General features: G+C 40.4%; 1 protein-coding gene and 1 long non-coding RNA gene across 6 annotated transcripts in view; one reads left to right on the plus strand and one right to left on the minus strand.

Moving 5' to 3' along the window:
- Positions 1-25,972, minus strand: part of LOC133097555 (uncharacterized) — a 130,712-nt gene that overhangs the window by 18,654 nt on the left and 86,086 nt on the right. The window lies entirely within an intron of this gene.
- ACMSD (aminocarboxymuconate semialdehyde decarboxylase) overlaps positions 23,373-25,972 on the plus strand; it is an 87,603-nt gene continuing 85,003 nt past the window's right edge. For 4 of the 5 annotated variants that reach the window (XM_061199455.1, XM_061199445.1, XM_061199429.1 and 1 more), the window contains exon 1: positions 23,373-23,610. In XM_061199455.1, coding sequence (XP_061055438.1) covers positions 23,554-23,610 — 57 coding nt within the window. In that variant the 5' untranslated portion in view covers positions 23,373-23,553. The remainder of the gene's footprint in view (positions 23,611-25,972) is intronic. The other variant, XM_061199462.1, reaches the window with a different exon arrangement.

The raw sequence follows: 25,972 nt of genomic DNA on the forward strand, positions 1-25,972 counted from the left end.
AAGGAGTGGAGGAAAAGGGAACCCTCCCACACTGTTGGTGGGAATGTAAATTGGTGCAGCCACTATGGAAAACAGTATGGAGGTTCCTTAAAAAAGCTAAACATAGAGCTGCTACATGATCCTGCAATCCCACTCCTGGGCATATATCCGGACAAAACTCTAGTTTGAAAAGATACATGCACCCCTGTGTTCATAGCAACACTACTGACAATAGCCAAGACATGGAAGCAACCTAAATGTCCATTGACAGATGAATGGATAAAGAAGATGTGGTATATATATACAATGGAATACTACTCAGCCATAAAAAGAATGAAATAATGCCATTTGCAGCAACATGGATGGACCTAGAGATTATCATACTAAATGATGTAAGTAAGACAGAGAAAGACAAGTATCATATGGTATCATGTATATGTGGAATCTAAAATATGAACTTATCAAACAAATGAACTTATCTACAAAACAGAAACAGACTCATGACATAGGAAACAAACTTATGGTTACCAAAAGGGAAGGTGGGGGAGGGATAAATTAGGATTTTAGGATTAACAGATACAAACTACTATATATAAAATAGATAAACAACAAGGTCCTACTATATAGCATGGGGAACTATATTCAGTATCTTGCAATAACCTATAATGAAAAAGAATATGAAAAAGAATATATATATACACACACACATATATATAAATCACTTCCCTATACACCAGAAACTAACACAACATTGTAAATCAACTATACTTCAATTAAAAAAAAAAAGACAATCCAATTGTCTATCTCTAGGGGAGTAACAAAATAAACTTCACAGTGGGATAGTACGCAGCTTTGGAAAAGAATGAGGAGGCTCTCTACATACTGATGTGGAAAGGTCTCCGAGATAAATTGTTAAGTGAAAAAAGCATATATAGTGTGCTACCTTTTGTGTATGAAAAGGGAGAAAATAAGAATATATATTTTAACTTGCTTATTTTTGAATAAAGAAATACTGGAAGGACACACCAAAAACTAACAAAAGTGGTTACCTACAGAAGACAAGGCTGTGTGGAATGAGGTGGATGGGGAGAGGGGTGGGAGAAAGATTTTTCTTTCCTTTTCATATCTGATTTTCTAACTATGTGAATGTGCTACTCTATTTTTTTCTAACTGATTTTTTAAAAATATCTATTTATTTATTTATTTGGTTGCGTCGGGTCTCAGTTGCCGCGTGCGGGATCTTCGTTGCGGCATGCAGGGTCTTTAGTTGCAACATGTGAACTTCTTAGTTGCAGCATGTGGGATCTAGTCCCCTGACCAGGGAACGAACCCAGGCCCCCCGCACTGGAAGCCCAGAGTCTTAGCCACTGGACCACCAGGGAAGTCCCTCTAATTAATTTTGAAATGAGTTAAAAAAACTTGCTGGTCTAAGGCTGCAGAATCAATTATAACAGTAAAAGTAACAACAACATAGTGGCAGCAGCTACCCCTTATGAGCCAGGCGCTTTCAGATCTTTTTTATTAAATCCTTACAATACCCATGTCAGGCAGGGATCATTATCCTATTTATAGATGAAGAAACTGAAGCTCATAGAGGTTGAGACGTGCTTGAGATCACCCAGCTTGTAAGCAGGAGAGTTGACCTCCCAGCTTGGGTCTCCCTGACTCCAAAGCCCACGCTCTTGGCCACCAGGCTGCCGTGCCTAGAAACCATGTCTTTAACTTCTAGCATTAGTGCTCTTAATACGACAATACAGCATGTCACATACAGGTTGTTGACACGCTAGAGAGAGAGCCAAACGGGCTAAGTGAAGTATGAGCATTTAGCCTTTTTCTGCCAGGCTCTTCTGTGAGGCTTTGGAGAACTTAATTTGGGGACAATTCATTGTTGTTTGTTTCTTGGGGTTTTCTTTGGCCGCGCCATGCGTCATGCGAGATCTTAGTTCCCCAACCAGGGATCGAACCCATGCCCCCTGCAGTGGAAGCTTGGAGTCTTAACCACTGGACCGCCAGGGAAGTCCCTCATTGTTTTTTGTTGTTGTTTTTTGCTTTGGTTTTATTTTCCATAATGTTTTATTTTTGTATACAGCAGGTTCTTATAAGTCATCAATTTTATACACATCAGTGTATACATGTCAATCCCAATCTCCCAATTCAGCACACCACCATCCCCACCCCCTGCCGCTTTCCCTCCTTGGTGTCCATACATTTTTTCTCTACTTCTGTGTCTCAATTTCTGCTCTGCAAACCGGTTCATCTGTACCATTTTCTAGTTTCCACAGATATGCGTTAATATACGGTATTTGCTTTTCTCTTTCTGACTTACTTCACTCTGTATGACAGTCTCTAGATCCATCCACGTCTCAACAAATGACCCAATTTCGTTCCTTTTTATGGCTGAGTAATATTCCATTGCATATATGTACCACATCTTCTTTATCCATTCGTCTGTCAATGGGCATTTAGGTTGCTTCCATGACCTGGCTATTGTAAATAGTGCTGCAATAAACATTGGGGTGCATGTGTCTTTTTCTTTTTTTTTTTTTTTTTTTTTTTAAACAAGCCTGGCTTTTAAGTATCGGGTTTTTTTTTTTTTTTTTAATGCTATTCTTGTCTGCTTACATTCTTTTTATGTATGTATGTATGTATGTATGGCTGTGTTGGGTCTTTGTTTTCTGTGCGAGGGCTTTCTCTAGTTGCGGCAAGCGGGGGCCACTCTTCATCGCGGTGCGCGGGCCTCTCACTATCGCGGCCTCTCTTTTGCGGAGCACAGGCTCCAGACGCGCAGGCTCAGTAACTGTGGCTCACGGGCCGAGTTGCTCCGCGGCATGTGGGATCCTCCCAGACCAGGGCTCAGACCCACGTCCCCTGCATTGGCAGGCAGACCCCCAACCACTGCGCCACCAGGGAAGCCCTCATGTGTCTTCTTGAATTATGGTTTTCTCTGGGTATCTGCCCAGTAATGGGATTGCTGGGTCATGTGGTAATTCTAGTTTTAGTTTTTTAAGGAACCTCCATACTGTTCTCCATAGTGGCTGTATCAATTTATATTCCCACCAACAGTGCAAGAGGGTTCCCTTTTCTCCACATCCTCTCCAGCATTTGTTGTTTGTAGATTTTTCTGATGATGCCCATACTAACTGGTGTGAAGTGATACCTCATTGTAGTTTTGATTTGCATTTCTCTAATAATTAGTGATGTTGAGCAGCTTTTCATGTGCTGCTTGGCCATCTGCATGTCTTCTTTGGAGAAATGTCTATTTAGGTCTTCTGCCCATTTTTGGATTGGGTTGTTTATTTTTTCAATATTGAGCTGCATGAGCTGTTTATATATTTTGGAGATTAATCCTTTGTCCGTTGATTCGTTTGCAAATATTTTCTCCCATTCTGAGGGTTGTCTTTTCCTCTTGTTTATGGTTTCCTTTGCTGTGCAAAAGCTTTGAAGTTTCATTAGGTCTCATTTGTTTGTTTTTGTTTTTATTTCCATTACTCTAGGAGGTGGATCAAAAAAGATCTTGCTGCGATTTATGTCAAAGAGTGTTCTTCCTATGTTTTCCTCTAAGAGTTTTATAGGGTCTGGTCTTACATTTAGGTCTCTAATCCATTTTGAGTTTATTTTTGTGTATGGTGTTAGGGAGTGTTCTAATTTCATTCTTTTACATGTAGCTGTCCAGTTTTCCCAGCACCACTTATTGAAGAGACTGCCTTTTCTAGATTGTATATCCTTCCCAACTTTGTCATAGATTAGTTGACCATAGGTGCGTGGGTTTATCTCTGGGCTTTCTATCTTGTTCCATTGATCTATATTTCTGTTTTTGTGCCAGTACCATATTGTCTTGATTACTGTAGCTTTGTAGCATAGTCTGAAGTCAGGGAGTCTGATTCCTCCAGCTCTGCTTTCTTCCCTCAAGACTGCTTTGGTTATTCGGGGTCTTTTGTGTCTCCATACATATTTTAAGATTTTTTGTTCTAGTTCCGTAAAAAATGCCATTGGTAATTTGATAGGGATTGCATTGAATCTGTAGATTGCTTTGGGTAGTATAGTCATTTTCACAATATTGATTCTTCCAGTCCAAGAACATGGTATATCTCTCCATCTGTTGGTATCATCTTTAATTTCTTTCAACAGTGTCTTATAGTTTTCTGCATACAGGTCTTTTGTCTCCCTAGGTAGGTTTATTCCTAGGTATCTTATTCTTTTTGTTGCAATGGGGAATGGGATTGTTTCCTTAATTTCTCTTTCAGATTTTTCATCATTAGTGTATAGGAATGCAAGCGATTTCTGTGCATTAATTTTGTACCCTGCAACTTTACCAAATTCATTGATTAGCTCTAGTAGTTTTCTGGTGGCATCTTTTATAGTATGTCATCTACAAACAGTGACAGTTTTACTTCTTCATTTCCAATTTGTATTCCTTTTATTTCTTTTTCTTCTCTGATTGCCGTGGCTAGACTTCCAAAACTATGTTGAATCATAGTGGTGAGAGTGGACATCCTTGTCTTGTTCCTGATCTCAGAGGAAATGCTTTCAGTTTTTCACCATTGAGAATGATGTTTGCTGTGGGTTTGTCATATATGGCCTTTATTATGTTGAGGTAGGTTCCCTCTATGCCCACTTTCTGGAGAGTTTTTATCATAAATGGGTGTTGAATTTCGTCAAAAGCTTTTTCTGCATCTATTAAGATGATCATATGGTTTTTACTCTTCAAATTTGTTAATATGGTGTATCACATTGATTGATTTGTGTATAATGAAGAATCCTTGCATCCCTGGGATAAATCCCACTTGATCATGGTGTATGATCCTTTTAATGTGTTGTTGGATTCTGTTTGCTAGTATTTTGTTGAGGATTTTTGCATCTTTATTCATCAGTGATATTGGTCTGTAATTTTCTTTTTTTGTAGTATCTTTGTCTGGTTTTGGTATCAGGGTGATGATGGCCTCAGAGAATGAGTTTGGGAGTGTTCCTTCCTCTGAAACTTTTGGAAGAGTTTGAGAAGGATGGGTGTTAGCTCTTCTCTAAATGTTTGATAGAATTCACCTGTGAAGCCATCTGGTCCTGGACTTTTGTTTGTTGGAAGATTTTTAGTCACAGTTTCAATTTCATTACTTGTGATTGGTCTGTTCATATTTTCTATTTCTTCCTGGTTCAGTCTTGGAAGGTTATACCTTTCTAAGAATTTGTCCATTTCTTCCAGGTTGTCCATTTTATTGGCATAGAATTGCTTGTAGTAGTCTCTTAGGATGCTTTGTATTTCTGCAGTGTCTGTTGTAACTTCTCCTTTTTCTTTGCTAATTTTATTGATTTGAGTCCTCTCCCTCTTTTTCTTGATGAGTCTGGCTAATGGTTTATCAATTTTGTTTATTTTCTCAAAGAACCTGCTTTTAGTTTTATTGATCTTTGCTATAGTTTTCTTTGTTTCTATTTCATTTATTTCTGCTCTGATCTTTATGATTTCTTTCCTTCTGCTAACTTTGGGTTTTGTTTGTTCTTCTTTCTCTCGTTCCTTTAGGTGTAAGGTTAGATTGTTTATTTGAGATTTTTCTTGTTTCTTGAGGTAGGCTTGTATAGCTATAAACTTCCCTCTTAGTACTGCTTTTGCTGCATCCCATAGGTTTTGGATCGTCGTGTTTTCATTGTCATTTGTCTCTAGGTATTTGCTGATTTCCTCTTTGATTTCTTCAGTGATCTCTTGGTTATTTAGTAACGTACTGTTTAGCGTCCATGTGTTTGTGTATTTTACGTTTTTTTCCCTGTAATTTATTTCTAATCTCATAGCGTTGTGGTCGGAAAAGATGCTTGATATGATTTCAATTTTCTTAAATTTACTGAGGCTTGATTTGTGACCCAAGATATGATCTATCCTGGAGAATGTTCCATGCACACTTGAGAAGAAAGTATAATCTGCTGTTTTTGGATGGAATGTCCTATAAATATCAATTAAATCTATCTGGTCTATTGTGTCATTTACAACTCGTGTTTCCTTATTAATTTTCTGTTTGGATGATGTGTCCATTGGTGTAAGTGAGGTGTTAAAGTCCCCCACTATTATTGTGTTACTGTCGATTTCCTCTTTTATAGTTGTTAGCAGTTGCCTTATATATTGAGGTGCTCCTACGTTGGGTGCATATATATTTATGATTGTTATATCTTCTTCTTGGATTGATCCCTTGATTATGTAGTGTCCTTCCTTGTCTCTTGTAACAGTCTTTATTTTAAAGTCTATTTTATCTGACATGAGTATTGCTACTCCAGCTTTCTTTTGATTTGCATTTGCATGGAATATCTTTTTCCATCCCCTCACTTTCAGTCTGTATCCCTAGGTCTAAAGTGGGTCTCTTGTAGACAGCATATATATGGGTCTTGTTTTTGTATCCGTTCAGCAAGCCTGTGTCTTTTGGTTGGAGCATTTAATCCATTCACGTTTAAGGTAATTATCGATATGTATGTTCCTATTACCATTTTCTTAATTGTTTTGGGTTTGTTTTTGTAGGTCCTTTTCTTCTCTTGTGTTTCCCACTTAGAGAAGTTCCTTTAGCATTTGTTGTAGAGCTGGTTTGGTGGTACTGAATTCTCTTAGCTTTTGCTTGTCTGTAAAGCTTTTGATTTCTCCATCGAATCTGAATGAGATCCTTGCCGGGTAGAGTAATCTTGGTTGTAGGTTCTTCCCTTTCATCACTTTAAGTATATCATGCCACTCCCTTCTGGCTTGTAGAGTTTCTGCTGAGAAATCAGCTGTTAACCTTATGGGAGTTCCCTTGTATGTTATTTGTTGTTTTTCCCTTGCTGCTTTCAGTAATTTTTCTTTGTCTTTAATTTTTGCCAATTTGATTACTATGTGTCTCGGCATGTTTCTCCTTGGGTTTATCCTGTATGGGACTCTCTGCACTTCCTGGACTTGGGTGGCTATTTCCTTTCCCATGTTAGGGAAGTTTTTGACTATAATCTCTTCAAATATTTTCTCGGGTCCTTCCTCTCTCTCTTCTCCTTCTGGGACCCCTATAATGCGAATGTTGTTGCATTTAATGTTGTCCCAGAGGTCTCTTAGGCTGTCTTCATTTCTTTTCATTCTTTTTTCTTTATTCTGTTCTGCAGCAGTGAATTCCATCATTCTGTCTTCCAGGTCACTTATCCGTTATTCTGCCTCAGTTATTCTGCTATTGATTCCTTCTAGTGTAGTTTTCATTTCAGTTATTGTATTGTTCATCTCTGTTTGTTTGTTCTTTAATTCTTCTAGGTCTTTGTTAAACATTTCTTGCATCTTCTCGATCTTTGCCTCCATTCTTTTTCCGAGGTCCTGGATCACCTTCACTATCATTATTCTGAATTCTTTTTCTGGAAGGTTACCTATCTCTACTTCATTTAGTTGTTTTTCTGGGGTTTTATCTTGTTCCTTCATCTGGTACATAGCCCTCTGCCTTTTCATCTTGTCTATCTTTCTGTGAATGTGGTTTTTGTTCCACAGGCTGCAGGATTGTAGTTCTTCTTGCTTCTGCTGTCTGCCCTCTGGTGGATGAGGCTATCTAAGAGGTTTGTGCAAGTTTCCTGATGGGAGGGACTGGTGGTTGGTAGAGCTGGCTATTGCTCTGGTGGGCAGAGCTCAGTAAAACTTTAATCCACTTGACTGCTGATGGGTGGGGCTGGGTTCCCTCCCTGTTGGTTGTTTGGCCTGAGGCGACCCAACACTTGAGCCAACCCGGGCTCTTGGTGGGGCTAATGGCTGACTCTGGGAGGGCTCACGCCAAGGATTACTTCCCAGAACTTCTGCTGCCAGTGTTCTTGTCCTCACGGTGAGAAAAAGCCACCTCCCGCCTCTGCAGGAGACCCTCCAACACTAGCAGGTAGGTCTGGTTCGGTCTCCTATGGGGTCACCATTCCTTCCCCTGGGTCCCGATGCGCACACTACTTTGTGTGTGCCCTCCAAGAGTGGAGTCTTTGTTTCCCCCAATCCTGTAGTCAAATCCCACTAGGCTTCAAAGTTTGATTCTCTAGGAATTCCTCCTCCCGTTGCCGGACCCCCAGGTTTGGAAGCCTGACATGGGGCTCAGAACCTTCACTCCAGTGGGTGGACTTCTGTGGTATAAGTGTTCTCCAGTTTGTGAGTCACCCACGCAGCAGTTATGGGATTTGATTTTTTTGTGATTGCGCCCCTCCTACCGTCTCATTGTGGCTTCTCCTTTGTCTTTGGATGTGGGTTATCCTCTTTGGTGAGTTCCAGTGTCTTCCTGTTGATGATTGTTCAGCAGTTAGTTGTGATTTTGGTGTTTTTGCAAGAGGGAGTGAGAGCACGTCCTTCTACTCCGCCATCTTGAACCAATCTCCCTCACTGTTTTTTAAATCTGTAAAATTATATAGTCAAAGCAGTCTCATCAGTGTTTGCTCCATGGAATTATATCAATAGGTTCTTCCTTCCTGCCCCAGGCCAAGATCTGAGTCCCAGCCTCTTGAGTTCTCCACGTACCCTCCAGGTCTGTGTCTAACATTTACAGGGTCTGTGGTGAGGATATAAGTGGAGACCTATGTACCACAATTATGAATATTTATAAGTACAAGCCAACCTAAGAAGCTGTCAGGTAGAATCTATTCTATACAACCTAACTTTACGAATACTCCCTCAGAACCATGTGGAAGGCCAAGTTTGAAGTTAAAATTCTTGGGTGCTTAGAACTTCTGTGCCCGATTGTGATATTGCAGAGAGCTCTGGTCCCTGGTCCATGAACCATTCTCTTTCTCTTCTTACCTCTAGGTCCCCTCATGGCCTCAAACTCCCAGCCCACATGTCCAAGCTCCATTTACACACCTCCAAATAGCCACCCCTTGGCCATATTTTGGGCCTAGGGGCATGCATGCGGTGACACATTCTGGGCTCCTCAAGACTGAGGACAAGACCCACCCAGACCCTAGAAGCAGGCTCAGAGCCCTTGGGAATTCCAGGGCCATGTCTAAATGGTGAGAAGGAGGCCTACAGGTGGGCATTGTCCATTTGTCTCCGGGAGTCCTCACCCTGCAGGGAGGGCTGAGGCCAGAGGAGAGGCAGGAGCCCAAGTCCACTAAAGCATGGAGCCCAGAGAAGGGACCCTCTTTCTCAAGCCCAAAAGATCTATTGCCTGCCCCTAGAAGTGTTCACAGAAGCAAACCTAGGACATGGACAAAATTCAGAATGCAGGCCCAATCAGTCACTTACTGAACAGAAGAGAGCAGTAAGGAGAAAGAACCACAGGGTCCATGGTAAACCCATGTGTTAGACAAGCAAACAGTGGGGGGAAAGCAACTAAGTAGACCCTAAATTCCAGCACAGTGGGGATGTTTTGGACATGACTAGGCTCGAATTCAAAAGATGAGCAGTTGAGCAATGATGAAAATTTACCACTTTCTTTTTGGTTGTTAATGTTGTCAGAACATTTAAGCCCTGCATACACATTCTTCACCTTAGAAATCATTTACTCCTGGTATGAAAGTCCATGCCCAAGTTGTTTGGACTCTGTTAAGTAAAAGGAACCGAATGTCCCTCAGGTTCCTAAAGTAATGGGGGTTTGTCCCAAGGTTGTGATGGGTCAGACTATTACCCTAAGTGGATCTCTAAACCTTCCCCCCTCCAACCACCACACACGAGTCCCGCTGGCCTGCTTATGCTGGTCCCCCCCCCTGTATTGCTAAATCAGATTTTGGGGATTTTGAAGTGCAGAGTTGGGAGAAAAGGAAAAGAAGGAGAAAAACTATAAATCCAAAGGCTGGGGCTGGGGCAGAATTGGGGCTTTATGTGGGAAAAGTGTACTTTAAAAATTTAATTGGGAGTTTGGGATTGACATGTGCACACCGCAATATTTAAAACAGATAACCAACAAGGACCTACTGTATAGCACAGGGAACTCTGTTCAATACTCTGCAATAACCTAAATGGGAAAAGAATTTGAAAAAGAATAGATACATGTATATGTATAACTGAATCACTCTGCTGTACACCTGAAATTAACACAACATTGTTAATCAACTATGCTCCAATATAAAATGAAAATTAAAAAAAAATTGTAAGATGTTTTATTTTGGTCTATATGTCCACTTCATGGTGTTTGAGATCTACAAGTTGGAGACCCAGATTACCTTGATATTAATTTAATTGCTGGGACACGCTTTGTTGGTGGTGACTTGGTTATGTGATGAGATCCCATGGGAGAAGGCTTTACAAGCTTACAGGTGTATGTGGGAATAAGGATTTGAGAATCTCACAGGGATGTGTGAACACCTATATTAACACATCCATGGTGATCAGAACATAATGCAACAGCTTTAGAGGTGGTTCAGGATCAAAAGCAGCTTCAACAGCTGCCATCAACCATTATATAACTCTGTATATCCATGCCTTGTCTTTAATCACCCCTGCCTCTACCATCCAACCAGCCAGGGTTTTCCTCAATCCCTGGCTCCGATGGTCTCATGCCCTCTGTGTGCTGGTCTCTTTCTGTGTGTCTTTTTTAGTTCCAGCTGCTGGTTGATCACTACGGCAGTTTGCAAAGCTTCTAGTTCTCTCTCTTTCTAAACAAATAAGATTGTGTTTACCTGCTCCACTAGAAGTTATGTGGGGCCGTATGATTTTCTTTGGTCAGTGCAATTGAGTAGAAGTGACACATGTCACTTCCAGGGGAAACTTTAAGAGCCTGGGTGTGCTTCACCACGCACTCCCTGTGTCTTCTGCTGTGGTGGCCAGGATGTTCCAGACAGTGGCTGCTCCATCAGTCTGGGTCTCGGAGTGAAGAAGCTGACATTGACATTGGAAGCTGAGCACCCAGACAACCCACAACAAACACGTGGCCCAAACAAGAAATAAACCTTTGTTTCCTTCAACCACTGAGATCCAGGGCTTGTTTGTTACTGCAGCAGAAGCTAACCCAATAATTCTCAGAGTGTGTTCCTGGAATCAAAATCAGCAGTATCACCCAGAAATTTGTTAGAAATGCAAATTCTTGGGTTCCAGCCCAGACCTACTGAATCAGAAACTCTGAAGTGAGGACCAGCAATCTGTGTTTTAATAAGCCCTGCAAAGTATTCTAATGCTCACTGAAGTTTGAGCACCACTGACCTAACCTATCCCGATTGATTCTGCTTCCACTATCAAACATCTGGTGCTCTGTATCCAGAAATAAAATGCACACAGAGAGAATCTGTCTGGTCTAGTTCAATCATCATCACCCTACTGGGCAGAACTCTTGTACCGCGGTACCTTATAGGCCACTGTACAGACTATAAACTGATTGTCTTGGGCTGTGTGTCTCCCTCAAGTTCAGTCAGCCCTGTCACCAGGGGACATAGTTTGGAGGGGGGCAGGAAGGGTCACTGACACAGAGCATGGCTACACCTCCCTGCATAACCACCAAGAATTGCTCACTCAGCATCAGTCAAGGTTATGGTAGTTCAGAGAGGCTATAGATGCAGTGTAAATGTTCTCCTCAATAAATTATAACAAATATAGAACATAGGACAAAAAAATAGAAGACTTCAAAGAAGTTGTGATGGGTTCTACTGACCTGTCTTAACAATCATTTCCCATTCTCTTCTTTCCTGTTTTAGTTTGCCTTCTGCCAACCTCAGCTTCCAGAGCTTTGCCGCTTGAACATTTTAAGGTTTAGCACAGTGTTTCTGAATCTTGGTGCACATTAGAATCACCTGAGGAACTTTTTAAAAATACCAGACCTTTTAATTCTGAATCTGGTTTGGGGATGGGGGAGGGAGGGTGTGTGTATGCCAGATTCAGCAAGTAAAAAATACAGGATGCATAGTTAAATTTGAATTTCAGATAAATAATGAATTTTTTAGTATAAGTATGTCCCATGCAATATTTGAGAAATACTTATACTAAAAATATTATTCACTGTTTATAAATTCAAATTTAATTAGGCCTCCCTGGACAGGGCAAGCAGGGACAGGGGCAAGGGTTGCGGGGAGGTAGGTCAATATTTTTAACGTTCCCCTAGTGATTACCACTTGGGGGTTAAGACTGAGAGTCTTTCCCAATCCATCCTCAACCCCACGGGATAAAAGTTATTATTTTCTATCATCAGAGCTCCGAGTAAGTCTAGAGTGGAATTCATTCTTTTCTAAACGCACTTCAGGTGATGGATTTCACATGCATTCATTTCTGCTTCTCCCCTCCATAGCACTGTAAAAGCGTGCAACGATTGACAGCCCTAGCATTGTCATTATGAGTGAATAACACATAATCCCCCATTACGTAAATGCCTACCACCTCATTTCCGAATTAGGCATCAATTATGGCAATTGTGAATGAAGAGACTTAGAGAGGAGAGCTGATCTCTGATTCAAAGTCACAGAGAAAAAAATATGAATAAAATTCAAGTGTACCACTAGTTTTTAGGTTGACACTCATAAATCTAATTTAGTGTGAGCCAATCATTTTTCCTGAGTTCCACTAGGCATAGCTCTCTATGAATGTAGAATCTTATTAGGTTACTCTGATTTGGCAAAAGCTAATGTAATCAGAAGAGATCCTGAATTGAATCTTAATTCTTGGTTTCTGCAGTAGATTTAAAAAATGGTTCAGGGGGCAACTGGAGTAGAATATACATCACTGTGGGATTATTGACAAATAGGTAAGGTAAATCATGCCTAGGTTATCAGAGTGAGATGAGAGCGTTGATAAAACTGCTTAGAAGAATTTCCTGGTGGTCCAGTGGTTAGGACTCACTGCAGGGGGCACGGGTTCAACCCCTGGTCGGGGAACGAAGATCCCACATGCTGCAAGGCACAGCCAAAAAAAGAAAAACACAAACAAAAAACTGCTTAGAGAAGACAAATCATTGTGACTCATGGTCAAAAATGACATTAGGTATGGTGACTTTTGAGAACACTGACAATGTGACACATCATAAATTCCTTTAAAATATATTTTTATAAACATTTCCAATGATCAGAGTATTGTAACTTCATTATGAAATATTTTGAAAATACAGAGATTAAAAAAATAATTCAGACTCTCACTACTCTAATAGAACCACTGTGTGCATTTATAGCTGCATTTTGTCCTAGACTAAAAATTCCTTTGTGTGTTTTCAAGTGGTTTTCTATTGAACATTCTTAAAGTCCAACTACACTGTAGCCCTGATGTTGCTGTTCATCACCTAGCAAGCAACTCAAATGCCATTGTAAAGCTGTTCCTTTCTTTCCTTTCTTCCTTTTCTTTTTAAACTCCTAACACTGACTCAGTAGACTACCTCACTTCCCACCTCAGAAAGACTATAGGTATTAGCCCTTGATGGTTGAGGTTTCATCTGACACATCATGGCCCCTTGTATCACTTCATCTCTCCCTTCACCCTCAAAAAGACAGGTGATCGCTCCTCTCCAAAGCTAACCCTCTACCTGTACTCTGGTCTTCATCACTTCCTGTCCCCCCTGAGCTAACCCTCCACCTAAACTTTGGTCTCCACTACTCCAGGCTTCCTCAGGTGGCTCACATCCATTGATAATATGGCCTATATATCGTGGAATTATCAACCCCAACTTCCACCCAAAAACTTCCCTGCCCATATAATAACACCTGGAATTCCAAGTGGAGCTTGCAAAAATTTCCAGTGTGCCATTGTATAAATGCATGCAAAATGTAGGTTTCTCTACTTTTCTATAATCTCTCTCAACTGTTGATACAAATCCTTATGTCATCAGATGGCAGAAACTTAATCACAGTTATTTCAGGTTTTCCCTTACCCACACATTTTCCTTGAGGTTTTGTCTGAATTCTGGAGGGCTTATGTGTTGACAGTAATATGAAAAACAATGACTAACCCTTATATACTGCTTACATTATGCTAGGCATAATTTTATATGCCTTCCATGTCTTATCTCATTTGATCCTTAAAACAGACCAAGGTAGGTTTTGGGGTTTTGTTTTTTTGTTTTTTTTTTTTATGGCCAAGCCCAGGCAGTGGGTTCTTAGTTCCCCAAGCAGGGATCGAACCCAGACCCTGTGAGTGAAAGTGCAGAGTCCTAACCACTGAACTGCCAGGGAATTCCCCCAAGGTAGGTTTTATTATTCCCCTATTTTACATATGGGGAGATGAGTACATAGAGAATTAAGTAATTTGCTCAGGGAAATAAAGTCCATAAATTTATGCTATAGTCTGTGCTCTAAACCATTACCCCAGACCCTCCTTACTCTCTTGTGGAGCCCAAGGCATTAGCAGGCAGAGGTGGTATTACCAAACTGAACTTGGGTCTGCTCACCTGCCATGCAGCAAAGCCAATCTACTGACACTGGGTTGTGGTAAAGGAAAGTACAGCATTTATTTTAGGGCACCAAGCAAGTACAGCATTTATTTTAGGGCACCAAGCAAGGAGAATGGGCAGCTAATGCTCAAAAGACCTGAACTCCCTGATGGCTTTCAGGGAAGAGTTTTTAAAGGCAAAATTAGGGGCAAGAGTTGACTTTCTTCTGATTGGTTGGTGGTGAGGTAACAGGGTGATGTTTTAATCATCAACTTTCTGGCTCCAACCAGTATGGGTTCTATGTGCTTGTGGTCAGCATGTAATCACCATCCACCACTTGGGTGGGGGTCATAGTTCCTGTAGAACAACTCAAGATATACATCAGGGGAGGAGGGGCAAGATGGCGGAAGAGTAAGACGCAGAGATCACCTTCCTTCCCACAGATACATTAGAAATACATCTACACGTGGAACTACTCCTACAGAACACCCACTGAACGCTGGCAGAAGACGTCAGACCTCCCAAAAGGCAAGAAAATCCCCACGTACTTGGGTAGGGCAAAAGAAAAAAGAAATAACAGAGACAAAAGAATAGGGACGAGACCTGCACCAGTGGGAGGGAGCTGTGAAGGAGGAAAGGTTTCCACACACTAGGAAGCCCCTTCGTGGGCAGAGACTGCGGGTAGCAGAGGGGGGAAGCTTCAGAGCCACGGAGGAGAGCGCAGCCACAGTGGTGCGGAGGGCAAAGCGGAGAGATTCCCGCACAGAGGAGCGGTGCCAACCAGCACTCACCAGCCCGAGAGGCTTGTCTGCTCAGCCGCTGGGGCGGGCGGGGGCTGGGAGCTGAGGCTCGGGCTTCGGTGCTAGAGAGAGGGAGTCCGGGAAAAAGACTGCAGCTGCCGAAGAGGCAAGAGACTTTTTCTTGCCTCTTTGTTTCGCGGCGCGCAAGGAGAGGGGATTCAGAGCGCCGCCTAAACGAGCTCCAGAGACAGGCGCGAGCCGCGGCTATCAGCGTGGATCCCACAGCAACAGGGACGCAGAGGGAAAAACGGAGAGATTACCGCACAGAGGCTCGGCGCCGAGCAGCACTCACCAGCCCGAGAGGCTTGTCTGCTCACCCGCCGGGGCGGGCGGGGGCTGGGAGCTGAGGCGCGGGCTTCGGTCGGATCGCAGGGAGAGGACTGGGGTTGGCTGCGTGAACACAGCCTGAAGGGGCTGGCGCACCACAGCTAGCCGGGAGGGAGCCCGAGAAAAAGTCTGCAGCTGCCGAAGAGGCAAGAGACTTTTTCTTGCCTCTTTGTTTCGCGGCGTGCAAGGAGAGGGGATTCAGAGCGCCGCTTAAACGAACTCCAGAGACGGGCGCGAGCCGCGGCTATCAGCGCGGACCCCAGAGACGGGCATGAGACGCTAAGGCTGCTGCTGCCGCCACCAAAAAGCCTGTGGGCGAGCACAGGTCATTCTCCATACCGCCCCTCCCGGGAGCCTGTGCAGCCCGCCACGGCCAGGCTCCCGTGATCTGGGGACAACTTCCCCGGGAGAGCGCACGGCGCGCCTCAGGCTGCTGCAACGTCACGCCGGCTTCTGCCGCCGCAGGCTCGCCCCGCCTCCTCCGTACCGCTCCCTCCCGCCAGCCTGACTGAGCCAGAGCCCCCGAATCAGCTGCTCCTTTAACCCCGTTCTGTCTGGACGGGGAACAGACGCCCTCAGGCGACCTACATGTAGAGGCGGGTCCAAATCCAAAGCTGAACCCCGGGAGCTGTACGAACAAAGAAGAGAAAGGGAAATCTCTCCCAGCAGCCTCAGAAGCAGCGGATTAAAGCTCCACAAACAACTTGATGTGCCTGCATCTGTTGAATACCTGAATAGACAACGAATCATCCCAAATTTAGGAGGTGGACTTTGGGAGCAGGATATATTAACTTTTCCCCTTTTCCTTTTTTTGTGAGTGTATATGTGTATGCTTCTGGGTGAGATTTTGTCTGTATAGCTTTGCTCTCACTGTTAGTCCTAGGGATAGGTCCGTCCGTTTTTTTTTGTTTTTTTTTTTTTTTTTTACTTAAAAAAAATTTTTTTCCCTAATAAATGTTTTCTTAATAATTTTTTCCTTATTTTCTATTTTTAAAAAATTAAAAAAAAATTTTTTTAATAAGTTTTTTCATATTTTTTATTTTTAAAAAATTAAAATTTTTTTCGTAATAAATTTTTTCTTATTTTTAGTATAAAAAATTAATAAATCTATTTTTAAAAAGTAAAAAAAATTTTTTTCTTAATAAATTTATTCTTAATAATTTTTTTCTTATTTTTTATTATAATTGCTTTATTTTATTTTCTTTTATCCTTTTTCTTTCTTTCTTTCCATTTTTTCTCCCTTTTATTCTGAGCCGTGTGGATGAAAGGCTCTTGGTGCTCCAGCCAGGCATCAGGGCTGTGCCTCTGAGGTGGGAGAGCCAACTTCAGGACACTGGTCCCCAAGAGACCTCCCAGCTCCACGTAATACCAAACAGCGAAAATCTCTCAGAGATCTCCATCTCAACATCAAGACCCAGCTTCACTCAACGACCAGCAAGCTACAGTGCTGGACACCCTATGCCAAACAACTAGCAAGACAGGAACACAGCCCCATCCATTAACAGAGAGACTGCCTAAAATCATAATAAGGCCACAGACACCCCAAAACACACCACCAGACGTGGACGAGCCCACCAGAAAGACAACATCCAGCCTCATCCACCAGAACACAGGCACTAGTTCCCTCCACCAGGAAACCTACACAACCCACTGAACCAACCTTAGCCACTGGGGACAGATACCAAAAACAACGGGAACTACGAAACTGCAGCCTGTGAAAAGGAGACCCCAAACACAGTAAGATAAGCAAAATGAGAAGACAGAAAAACACACAGCAGATGAAGGAGCAGGGTCAAAACACACCAGACCTAACAAATGAAGAGGAAATAGGTAGTCTACCTGAAAAAGAATTCTGAATAATGATAGTAAGGATGATCCAAAATCTTGGAAATAGAATAGACAAAATGCAAGAAACATTTAACAAGGACGTAGAAGAACTAAAGAGGAACCAAGCAACGATGAAAAGCACAATAAATGAAATTAAAAATACTCTAGATGGGATCAATAGCAGAATAACTGAGGCAGAAGAACGGATAACTGACCTGGAAGATAAAATGGTGGAAATAACTACTGCAGAGCAGAATAAAGAAAAAAGAATGAAAAGAACTGAGGACAGTCTCAGAGACCTCTGGGACAACATTAAATGCACCAACATTCGAATTATAGGGGTCCCAGAAGAAGAAGAGAAAAAGAAAGGGACTGAGAAAATATTTGAAGAGATTATAGTTGAAAACTTCCCTAATATGGGAAAGGAAATAGTTAATCAAGTCCTGGAAGCACAGAGAGTCCCATACAGGATAAATCCAAGGAGAAACACACCAAGACACATATTAATCAAACTATCAAAAATTAAATATAAAGAAAACATATTAAAAGCAGCAAGGGAAAAACAACAAATAACACACAAGGGCATCCCCATAAGGTTAACAGCTGATCTTTCAGCAGAAACTCTGCAAGCCAGAAGGGAGTGGCAGGATATACTTAAAGTGATGAAGGAGAAAAACCTACAACCAAGATTACTCTACCCAGCAAGGATCTCATTCAGATTTGATGGAGAAATTAAAACCTTTACAGACAAGCAAAAGCTGAGAGAGTTCAGCACCACCAAACCAGCTTTACAACAAATGCTAAAGGAACTTCTCTAGGCAAGAAACACAAGAGAAGGAAAACACCTACAATAACAAACCCAAAACATTTAAGAAAATGGGAATAGGAACATACATATCGATAATTACCTTAAATGTAAATGGATTAAATGCTCCCACCAAAAGACACAGACTGGCTGAATGGATACAAAAACAAGACCCATATATATGCTGTCTACAAGAGACCCACTTCAGACCTAAAGACACATACAGACTGAAAGTGAGGGGATGGAAAAAGATATTCCATGCAAATGGAAATCAAAAGAAAGCTGGAGTAGCAATTCTCATATCAGACAAAATAGACTTTAAAATAAAGACTATTACAAGAGACAAAGAAGGACACTATATAATGATCAAGGGATCGATCCAAGAGGAAGGTATAACAATTGTAAATATTTATGCACCCAACATAGGAGCACCTCAATACATAAGGCAAATACTAACAGCCATAAAAGGGGAAATCGACAGTAACACAATCATAGTAGGGGACTTTAACACCCCACTTTCACCAATGGACAGATCATCCAAAATGAAAATAAATAAGGAAACACAAGCTTTAAATGATACATTAAACAAGATGGACTTAATTGATATTTATAGGACATTCCACCCAAAAACAACAGAATACACATTTTTCTCAAGTGCTCATGGAACATTCTCCAGGATAGATCATATCTTGGGTCACAAATCAAGCCTTGGTAAATTTAAAAAAATTGAAATCGTATCAAGTATCTTTTCCGACCACAACGCTATGGGACTAGATATCAATTACAGGAAAAGATCTGTAAAAAATACAAACACATGGAGGCTACACAATACACTACTTAATAACGAAGTGATCACTGAAGAAATCAAAGGGGAAATCAAAAAATACCTAGAAACAAATGACAATGGAGACACGACGATCCAAAACCTATGGGATGCAGCAAAAGCAGTTCTAAGAGGGAAGTTTATAGCAATACAAGCCTACATCAAGAAACAGGAAACATCTCGAATAAACAACCTAACCTTGCACCTAAAGCAATTAGAGAAAGAAGAACAAAAAAACCCCAAAGCTAGCAGAAGGAAAGAAATCATAAAGATCAGATCAGAAATAAATGAAAAAGAAATGAAGGAAATGATAGTAAAAATCAATGAAACTAAAAGCTGGTTCTTTGAGAAGATAAACAAAATTGATAAACCATTAGCCAGACTCATCAAGAGAAAAAGGGAGAAAACTCAAATTAATAGAATTAGAAATGAAAAAGGAGAAGTAACCACTGACACTGCAGAAATACAAATGATCATGAGAGATTACTACAAGCAACTCTATGCCAATAAAATGGACAACCTGGAAGAAATGGACAGATTCTTAGAAATGCACAACCTGCTGAGACTGAACCAGGAAGAAATAGAAAATATGAACAGACCAATCACAAGCACTGAAATTGAAACTGTGATTAAAAATCTTCCAACACACAAAAGCCCAGGACCAGATGGCTTCACAGGCGAATTCTATCAAACATTTAGAGAAGAGCTAACACCTATCCTTCTCAAACTCTTCCAAAATATTGCAGAGGGAGGAACACTCCCCAACTCATTCTACGAGGCCACCATCACCCTGATACCAAAACCAGACAAAGATGTCACAAAGAAAGAAAACTACAGGCCAATATCACTGATGAACATAGATGCAAAAATCCTCAACAAAATACTAGCAAACAGAATCCAACAGCACATTAAAAGGATTATACACCATGATCAAGTGGGCTTTATTCCAGGAATGCAAGGATTCTTCAATATACGCAAATCAATCAACGTGATACATCATATTAACAAATTGAAGGAGAAAAACCATATGATCATCTCAATAGATGCAGAGAAAGCTTTCGACAAAATTCAACACCCATTTATGATAAAAGTCCTGCAGAAAGTAGGCATAGAGGGAACTTTCCTCAACATAATAAAGGCCATATATGACAAACCCACAGCCAACATTGTCCTCAATGGTGAAAAACTGAAACCATTTCCACTAAGATCGGGAACAAGACAAGGTTGCCCACTCTCACCACTATTATTCAACATAGTTTTGGAAGTGTTAGCCACAGCAATCAGAGAAGAAAAAGAAATTAAAGGAATCCAAATCGGAAAAGAAGAAGTAAAGCTGTCACTGTTTGCAGATGACATGATACTATACATAGAGAATCCAAAAGATGCTACCAGAAAACTACTAGAGCTAATCAATGAATTTGGTAAAGTAGCAGGATACAAAATTAATGCACAGAAATCTCTTGCATTCCTGTATACTAATGATGAAAAATCTGAAAGTGAAATTAAGAAAACACTCCCGTTTACCATTGCAACAAAAAGAATAAAATACCTAGGAATAAACCTACCTAAGGAGACAAAAGACCTGTATGCAGAAAATTATAGGACACTGATGAAAGAAATTAAAGATGATACAAATAGATGAAGAGATATACCATGTTCTTGGATTGGAAGAATCAACATTGTGAAAATGACTCTGCTACCCAAAGCAATCTACAGATTCAATGCAATCCCTATCAAACTACCACTGGCATTTTTCACAGAACTAGAACAAAAAATTTCACAATTTGTATGGAAACACAAAAGACCCCGAATAGCCAAAGCAATCTTGAGAACGAAAAATGGAGCTGGAGGAATCAGGCTCCCTGACTTCAGACTATATTACAAAGCTACAGTAATCAAGACAGTTTGGTACTGGCACAAAAACAGAAATATAGATCAATGGAACAGGATAGAAAGCCCAGAGATAAACCCATGCACATATGGTCACCTTATCTTTGATAAAGGAGGCAAGCATATACAGTGGAGAAAAGACAGCCTCTTCAATAAGTGGTGCTGGGAAAATTGGACAGGTACATGTAAAAGTATGAAATTAGAACACTCCCTGACACCATACACAAAAATAAACTCAAAATGGATTAAAGACCTAAGTGTAAGGCCAGACACTATCAAACTCTTAGAGGAAAACATAGGCAGAACACTCTATGACATAAATCACAGCAAGATCCTTTTTGACCCAGGTCCTAGAGAAATGGAAATAAAAACACAAATAAACAAATGGGACCTAATGAAACTTAAAAGCTTTTGCACAGCAAAGGAAACCATAAACAAGACCAAAAGACAACCCTCAGAATGGGAGAAAATATTTGCAAATGAAGCAACTGACAAAGGATTAATCTCCAAGATTTACAAGCAGCTCATGCAGCTCAATAACAAAAAAACAAACAACCCAATCCAAAAATGGGCAGAAGACCTAAATAGACATTTCTCCAAAGAAGATATACAGATTGCCAACAGACACATGAAAGAATGCTCAACATCATTAATCATTAGAGAAATGCAAATCAAAACTACAATGAGGTATCATCTCACATCGGTCAGAATGGCCATCATCAAAAAATCTAGAAACAATAAATGCTGGAGAGGGTGTGGAGAAAAGGAAACACTCTTGCACTGTTGGTGGGAATGTAAATTGTTACAGCCACTATGGAGAACAGTATGGAGGTTCCTTAAAAAACTAAAAATAGAACTACCATATGACCCAGCAATCCCACTACTGGGCATATACCCTGAGAAAACCATAATTCAGAAAGAGTCATGTACCAAAATATTCATTGCAGCTCTGTTTACAATAGCCAGGACATGGAAGCAACCTAGATGTCCATCATCGGATGAATGGATAAAGAAGATGTGGCACATATATACAATGGAATATTACTCAGCCATAAAAAGAAATGAAATGGAGGTGTTTGTAATGAGGTGGATGGAGTTAGAGTCTGTCATACAGAGTGAAGTAAGTCAGAAAGAGAAAAAGAAATACAGTATGCTAACACATATATATGGAATCTAAGGGAAAAAAAAAAAGGTCATGAAGAACCTAGTGGCAAGATGGGAATAAAGACACAGACCTACTAGAGAATGGACTTGAGGATATGGGGAGGGGGAGGGGTGAGATGTGACAGGGTGAGAGAGTGTCATGGACATATATACACTACCAAATGTAAAATAGATAGCTAGTGGGAAGCAGCCGCATAGCACAGGGAGATGAGCTCGGTGCTTTGTGACCACCTAGAGGGGTGGGATAGGGAGGGTGGGAGGGAGGGAGATGCAAGAGGGAAGAGATATGGGAACATATGTATATGTATAACTGATTCACTTTGTTATAAAGCAGAAGCTAACACACCATTGTAAAGCAATTATACTTCAATAAAGATGTTTAAAAAAAAAAAAAAAAGAATAAATGAATTCATTTGAGTAAAATGCTTGGAACAGTGCCTAGCCCATAGAAAGTGCTTTAAAACTGCTTACACTTACTCTGAGTATTGGCATGTGCCTCCATGTTATTTTAAGGCTCATTCATTTGCTTAAGCTCATTGAACTTTTTACAAAAATGATCTTGAGGATCTCCTGTATTTTCTTTCAAGCTGAGCAAGCATTTAAACATATAGTTGTTATAATTTATCCAGAATCTAGTTGAAAAGAATGTTAAAATTTATCCAGATTCTAGTTGAATAGCCTAGTAGGAAGGCTGTTTTTTTTAAACTACCTAGTCCCTTCATTGTGGAGACTGAGCTGACGGAAGCATTCCAAAGCAGGTTCAAGGTTTTGCCAGTGTCCTTAGGTCCCCTGAACATTTTAAGCTTTCCAGGAATAGGAAAGGACAAACACAGAACAATAAAGGGTTGCTTTGCACCAGGCTCTCTTTGGAAGCATGACCATAAGCCTCCCTTTATGCTCCAGTGGAAGCCCTCCCCAAACTGCTCTGACAACCCTCTACTTCTCCCTACACTTACACTCTGTACAAATACCTGTAACAATGTACGTATCATTTTATCTCTCATTCAACCTTATATTCTCAGCACATAGTAGTTCTCAGTAAAAGTTTGTCAAATGCATGAATGAACAAATGAAAGAAAAGGCAATGGAGGAAATAACATATACCAAGTATGGGCTCTTTCTATGATTTAAAAGTAAAGATGAAACTTCCTCCACACGTTTCAACATGCTAGATTTTCATGAACAAGCCAATTGCTAAGTATTGTTTAAAGACCTAGAGGTAACTACCATACAAAAAGCAAAAGCATTACAATTGGTTTCTTCTGGGGAATGAAACCAAGAATAAGAACAGATGAGTCAGGGATCTATTATTTTCTTTAAAAGTCTTCTGATATTTGATTTTTAACTATGTATATCTTGATAAAAATTAAAATATTCAAAAACAAAGATTAGTCCATTTTTGACCTGCTGTAACTCAAAAGCAGCCTGCAGTACATTTGACCTCACGGGGTTTAGTACAGTTTTTTTTTTTTTTTTTTAATTTTGTGCCTGGAGTCCTGATTACCGAAGAGTTGTTGACCCAAAGCCAAGTCGACCGACAAACAGAACTGTGGACTTTAAGAAGGCAGCTCCAATGGATCTATACCGGCTGAGCAGGCATACTGAGTGGTGCCTGAAGGCAGCTGTAAGGATGAAGTAAATCAATTAACTCCATGGTTTTCATGAAGACCTCTTCATATCAAAACTTCTTTCTTTACATGCATCTCCTCTGATCCCGTGGAGATGAAAATTGACATCCACAGTCATATTCTACCAAAAGAATGGCCAGATCTAAAGAAGGTAATGGTGATTAATTTGCTGAATTATTTCTAGAACTTCTCCAGCATTTCTCAATGCCTCTACTATAGAATGATGTCTTCTTTTGGGAATTAGATGTTAAGTTTCTCTGCTTTAGGAGTGATTTTAAGTTATTTGGTAGCTCTGATTTCCTAGTTTTTTAAAATGACTTCATATTTATTTTGAAAGAACATTGATAAAAAGAAGTAAGTGTTCTCTCAAAATCCCTTTTCCCCTCAAATGAAGCACACTTTAAAACTTCTGGACAATATAAGTCAAGCAGTTTTACTTCCATTTAAGTCACATATTCAGCTGCTGGGGAGATAGGTGACAATTACAGTTTCAAGTAAGAGACTATTAAAAAACAGAATGTGATAGGTTCTCATTACTTCTAAAACATATCTCCTTTCTAAAATGTTTAAAATAAGTTTTAGAAGCACTAAATGATAGCTCTGTGGAATTTCTTTTTAGTCTATTTTAAGACACTGTCTGAAACCATTCCTTTTTGATGTTCTTTAAGCTGTAAATCCTTGTCATGAAGTACAGAGTTGGAACATCAAAAAAAAAAAAAACTAGAGGAAATGACATGAAACGTTTGCACAATGAATGTCTCTCAAGACTCTTCACTGTGTTTCTCAAAAGATGGAAATTTCCTTTTGTCATTAAGAATTTTTAAATGAATAGTAAAACAGGAAGGTGGGGAAAATGAAAGAAATTTAAAATTGGTTTGAGTTTTGTTCGGGCTAAGTATCAGATTTTACCCAATCTTCAGCCTTCTCTAGTACTTATACACTACTCATAGTGTTTCATCTTTTTTATCCGAAGTGAGGAAAAATAAATGAACCCAAACTCTAATTAAAATGTGGTTCACTGTTTCATTGTGCAGGTAGATGAAACGATTTTCTTCTCATAGTTGTCTCTTGGAAGAATGGTCATCTTAAGTGTTTCTTTGTCCACTGGTATTTTAGGTAAGATGGACAGTGGACATTGTAGATCAGAAAATACAAGTGATGCTAAACCATCTTTGAAAGCTTTTCCTATTATAGTTCATGGTAAGAACTAACCCTATCAAACTAACCCCTCCAAAAGGAGCCTAAGTGCCTACATGGGAACTTGCTGTTCTGAATGCTGTCATCCTCATCATATTTTATTAAAGTGTAGACACCACTTCACAATGTTAGTGATGAATACCCAAAACATTCTACCTAGTATCCTGTGCCATAACCCTACCTCCCAAGCCTGCCTCCACTTTGAGCTAAGAACTGGTCACCAAGACCTGACAATTTCTAGCCGCCCCACCTAACGCAGGGCCCTGAAGGCATTGTTAAAACTGCTCCAAAAAAAAAAAAAAAAAACACTGCTCCAGAAGCTCAGGGATGCAGAGCATGGGGAGGCTCTAGCCACAGCTGTGTGCCCTGTAGATTCCCCATGCACAAGTTCTGCTGGCTCTTTATGTTATGCCTTCTTATCTCCTAGTTATGCCTTCCTATCTTTTAGTTATGCCTTCCTATCTTCTAGTTGTGCCTATCTTCTAGTTATGCCCTCCTATCTTCTAGTTATACCCTCCTATCTTCTAGTTATGCCCTCCTATCTTCTAATTATTTCTGAAAAGAGGGGAGGGGCATTTTGTACCCATAAACCAGGCTTTTATCAAGCAGTCTCACACCCTGCAAGCAGATAACTGATATACTTTTTAAAAAGAATTTTATTGAAGTATAGTTGATTTACAATGTTGTATTAATTTCTTCTGTACAGCAAAGTGACTCAGTTATATGTATATAACTGAGTATATATATATATAATATATATATATTCTTTTTCATATTCTTTTCCATTATGGTTTGTCACAGGATATTGAATATAGTTCCCTGTGCTATACAGTAGGACCTTGTTGTTTATCCACCCTATATATAATAGTTTGCCTCTGCTAATCCCATACTCCCAATCTTCCCTTCCCTACCTCCCCTCCCCCTTGGCAACCACAAGCCTGTTCTCTATGTCTGTGTGTCTGTTTTTGTTTCAATAACTGATATACTTGATGATGCTGCTGCTGCTGACGGTAGTAATAATAATCATAATACTCTTACACTTCCAGAGAGCAATATATACATGTAATTTGATTCACATAAAATCTTGTGAGTTTCAGATAGGATTTCTATCATTAGCCCTGCTGGACAAATGAGGCCCCTGAGACTCAGAAATGAGCCTAGAATCCCAGAGCTTTGTGGAGCTATGGTGGCCCCTCCATAGCTCTACACCCACACCTACCTTCCGAGAGCTGCCCAGGAGCACATCATGGGGGGGATGTCCCTGCTTCCCTCTGCTAGACACCAGCCCGCTCCCCAACTCTCCACACTCATGTAAA

This window comes from Eubalaena glacialis, chromosome 1 (genome assembly GCF_028564815.1).
Source record: "Eubalaena glacialis isolate mEubGla1 chromosome 1, mEubGla1.1.hap2.+ XY, whole genome shotgun sequence".
Classification (NCBI taxonomy): Eukaryota; Metazoa; Chordata; class Mammalia; order Artiodactyla; family Balaenidae; genus Eubalaena; species Eubalaena glacialis.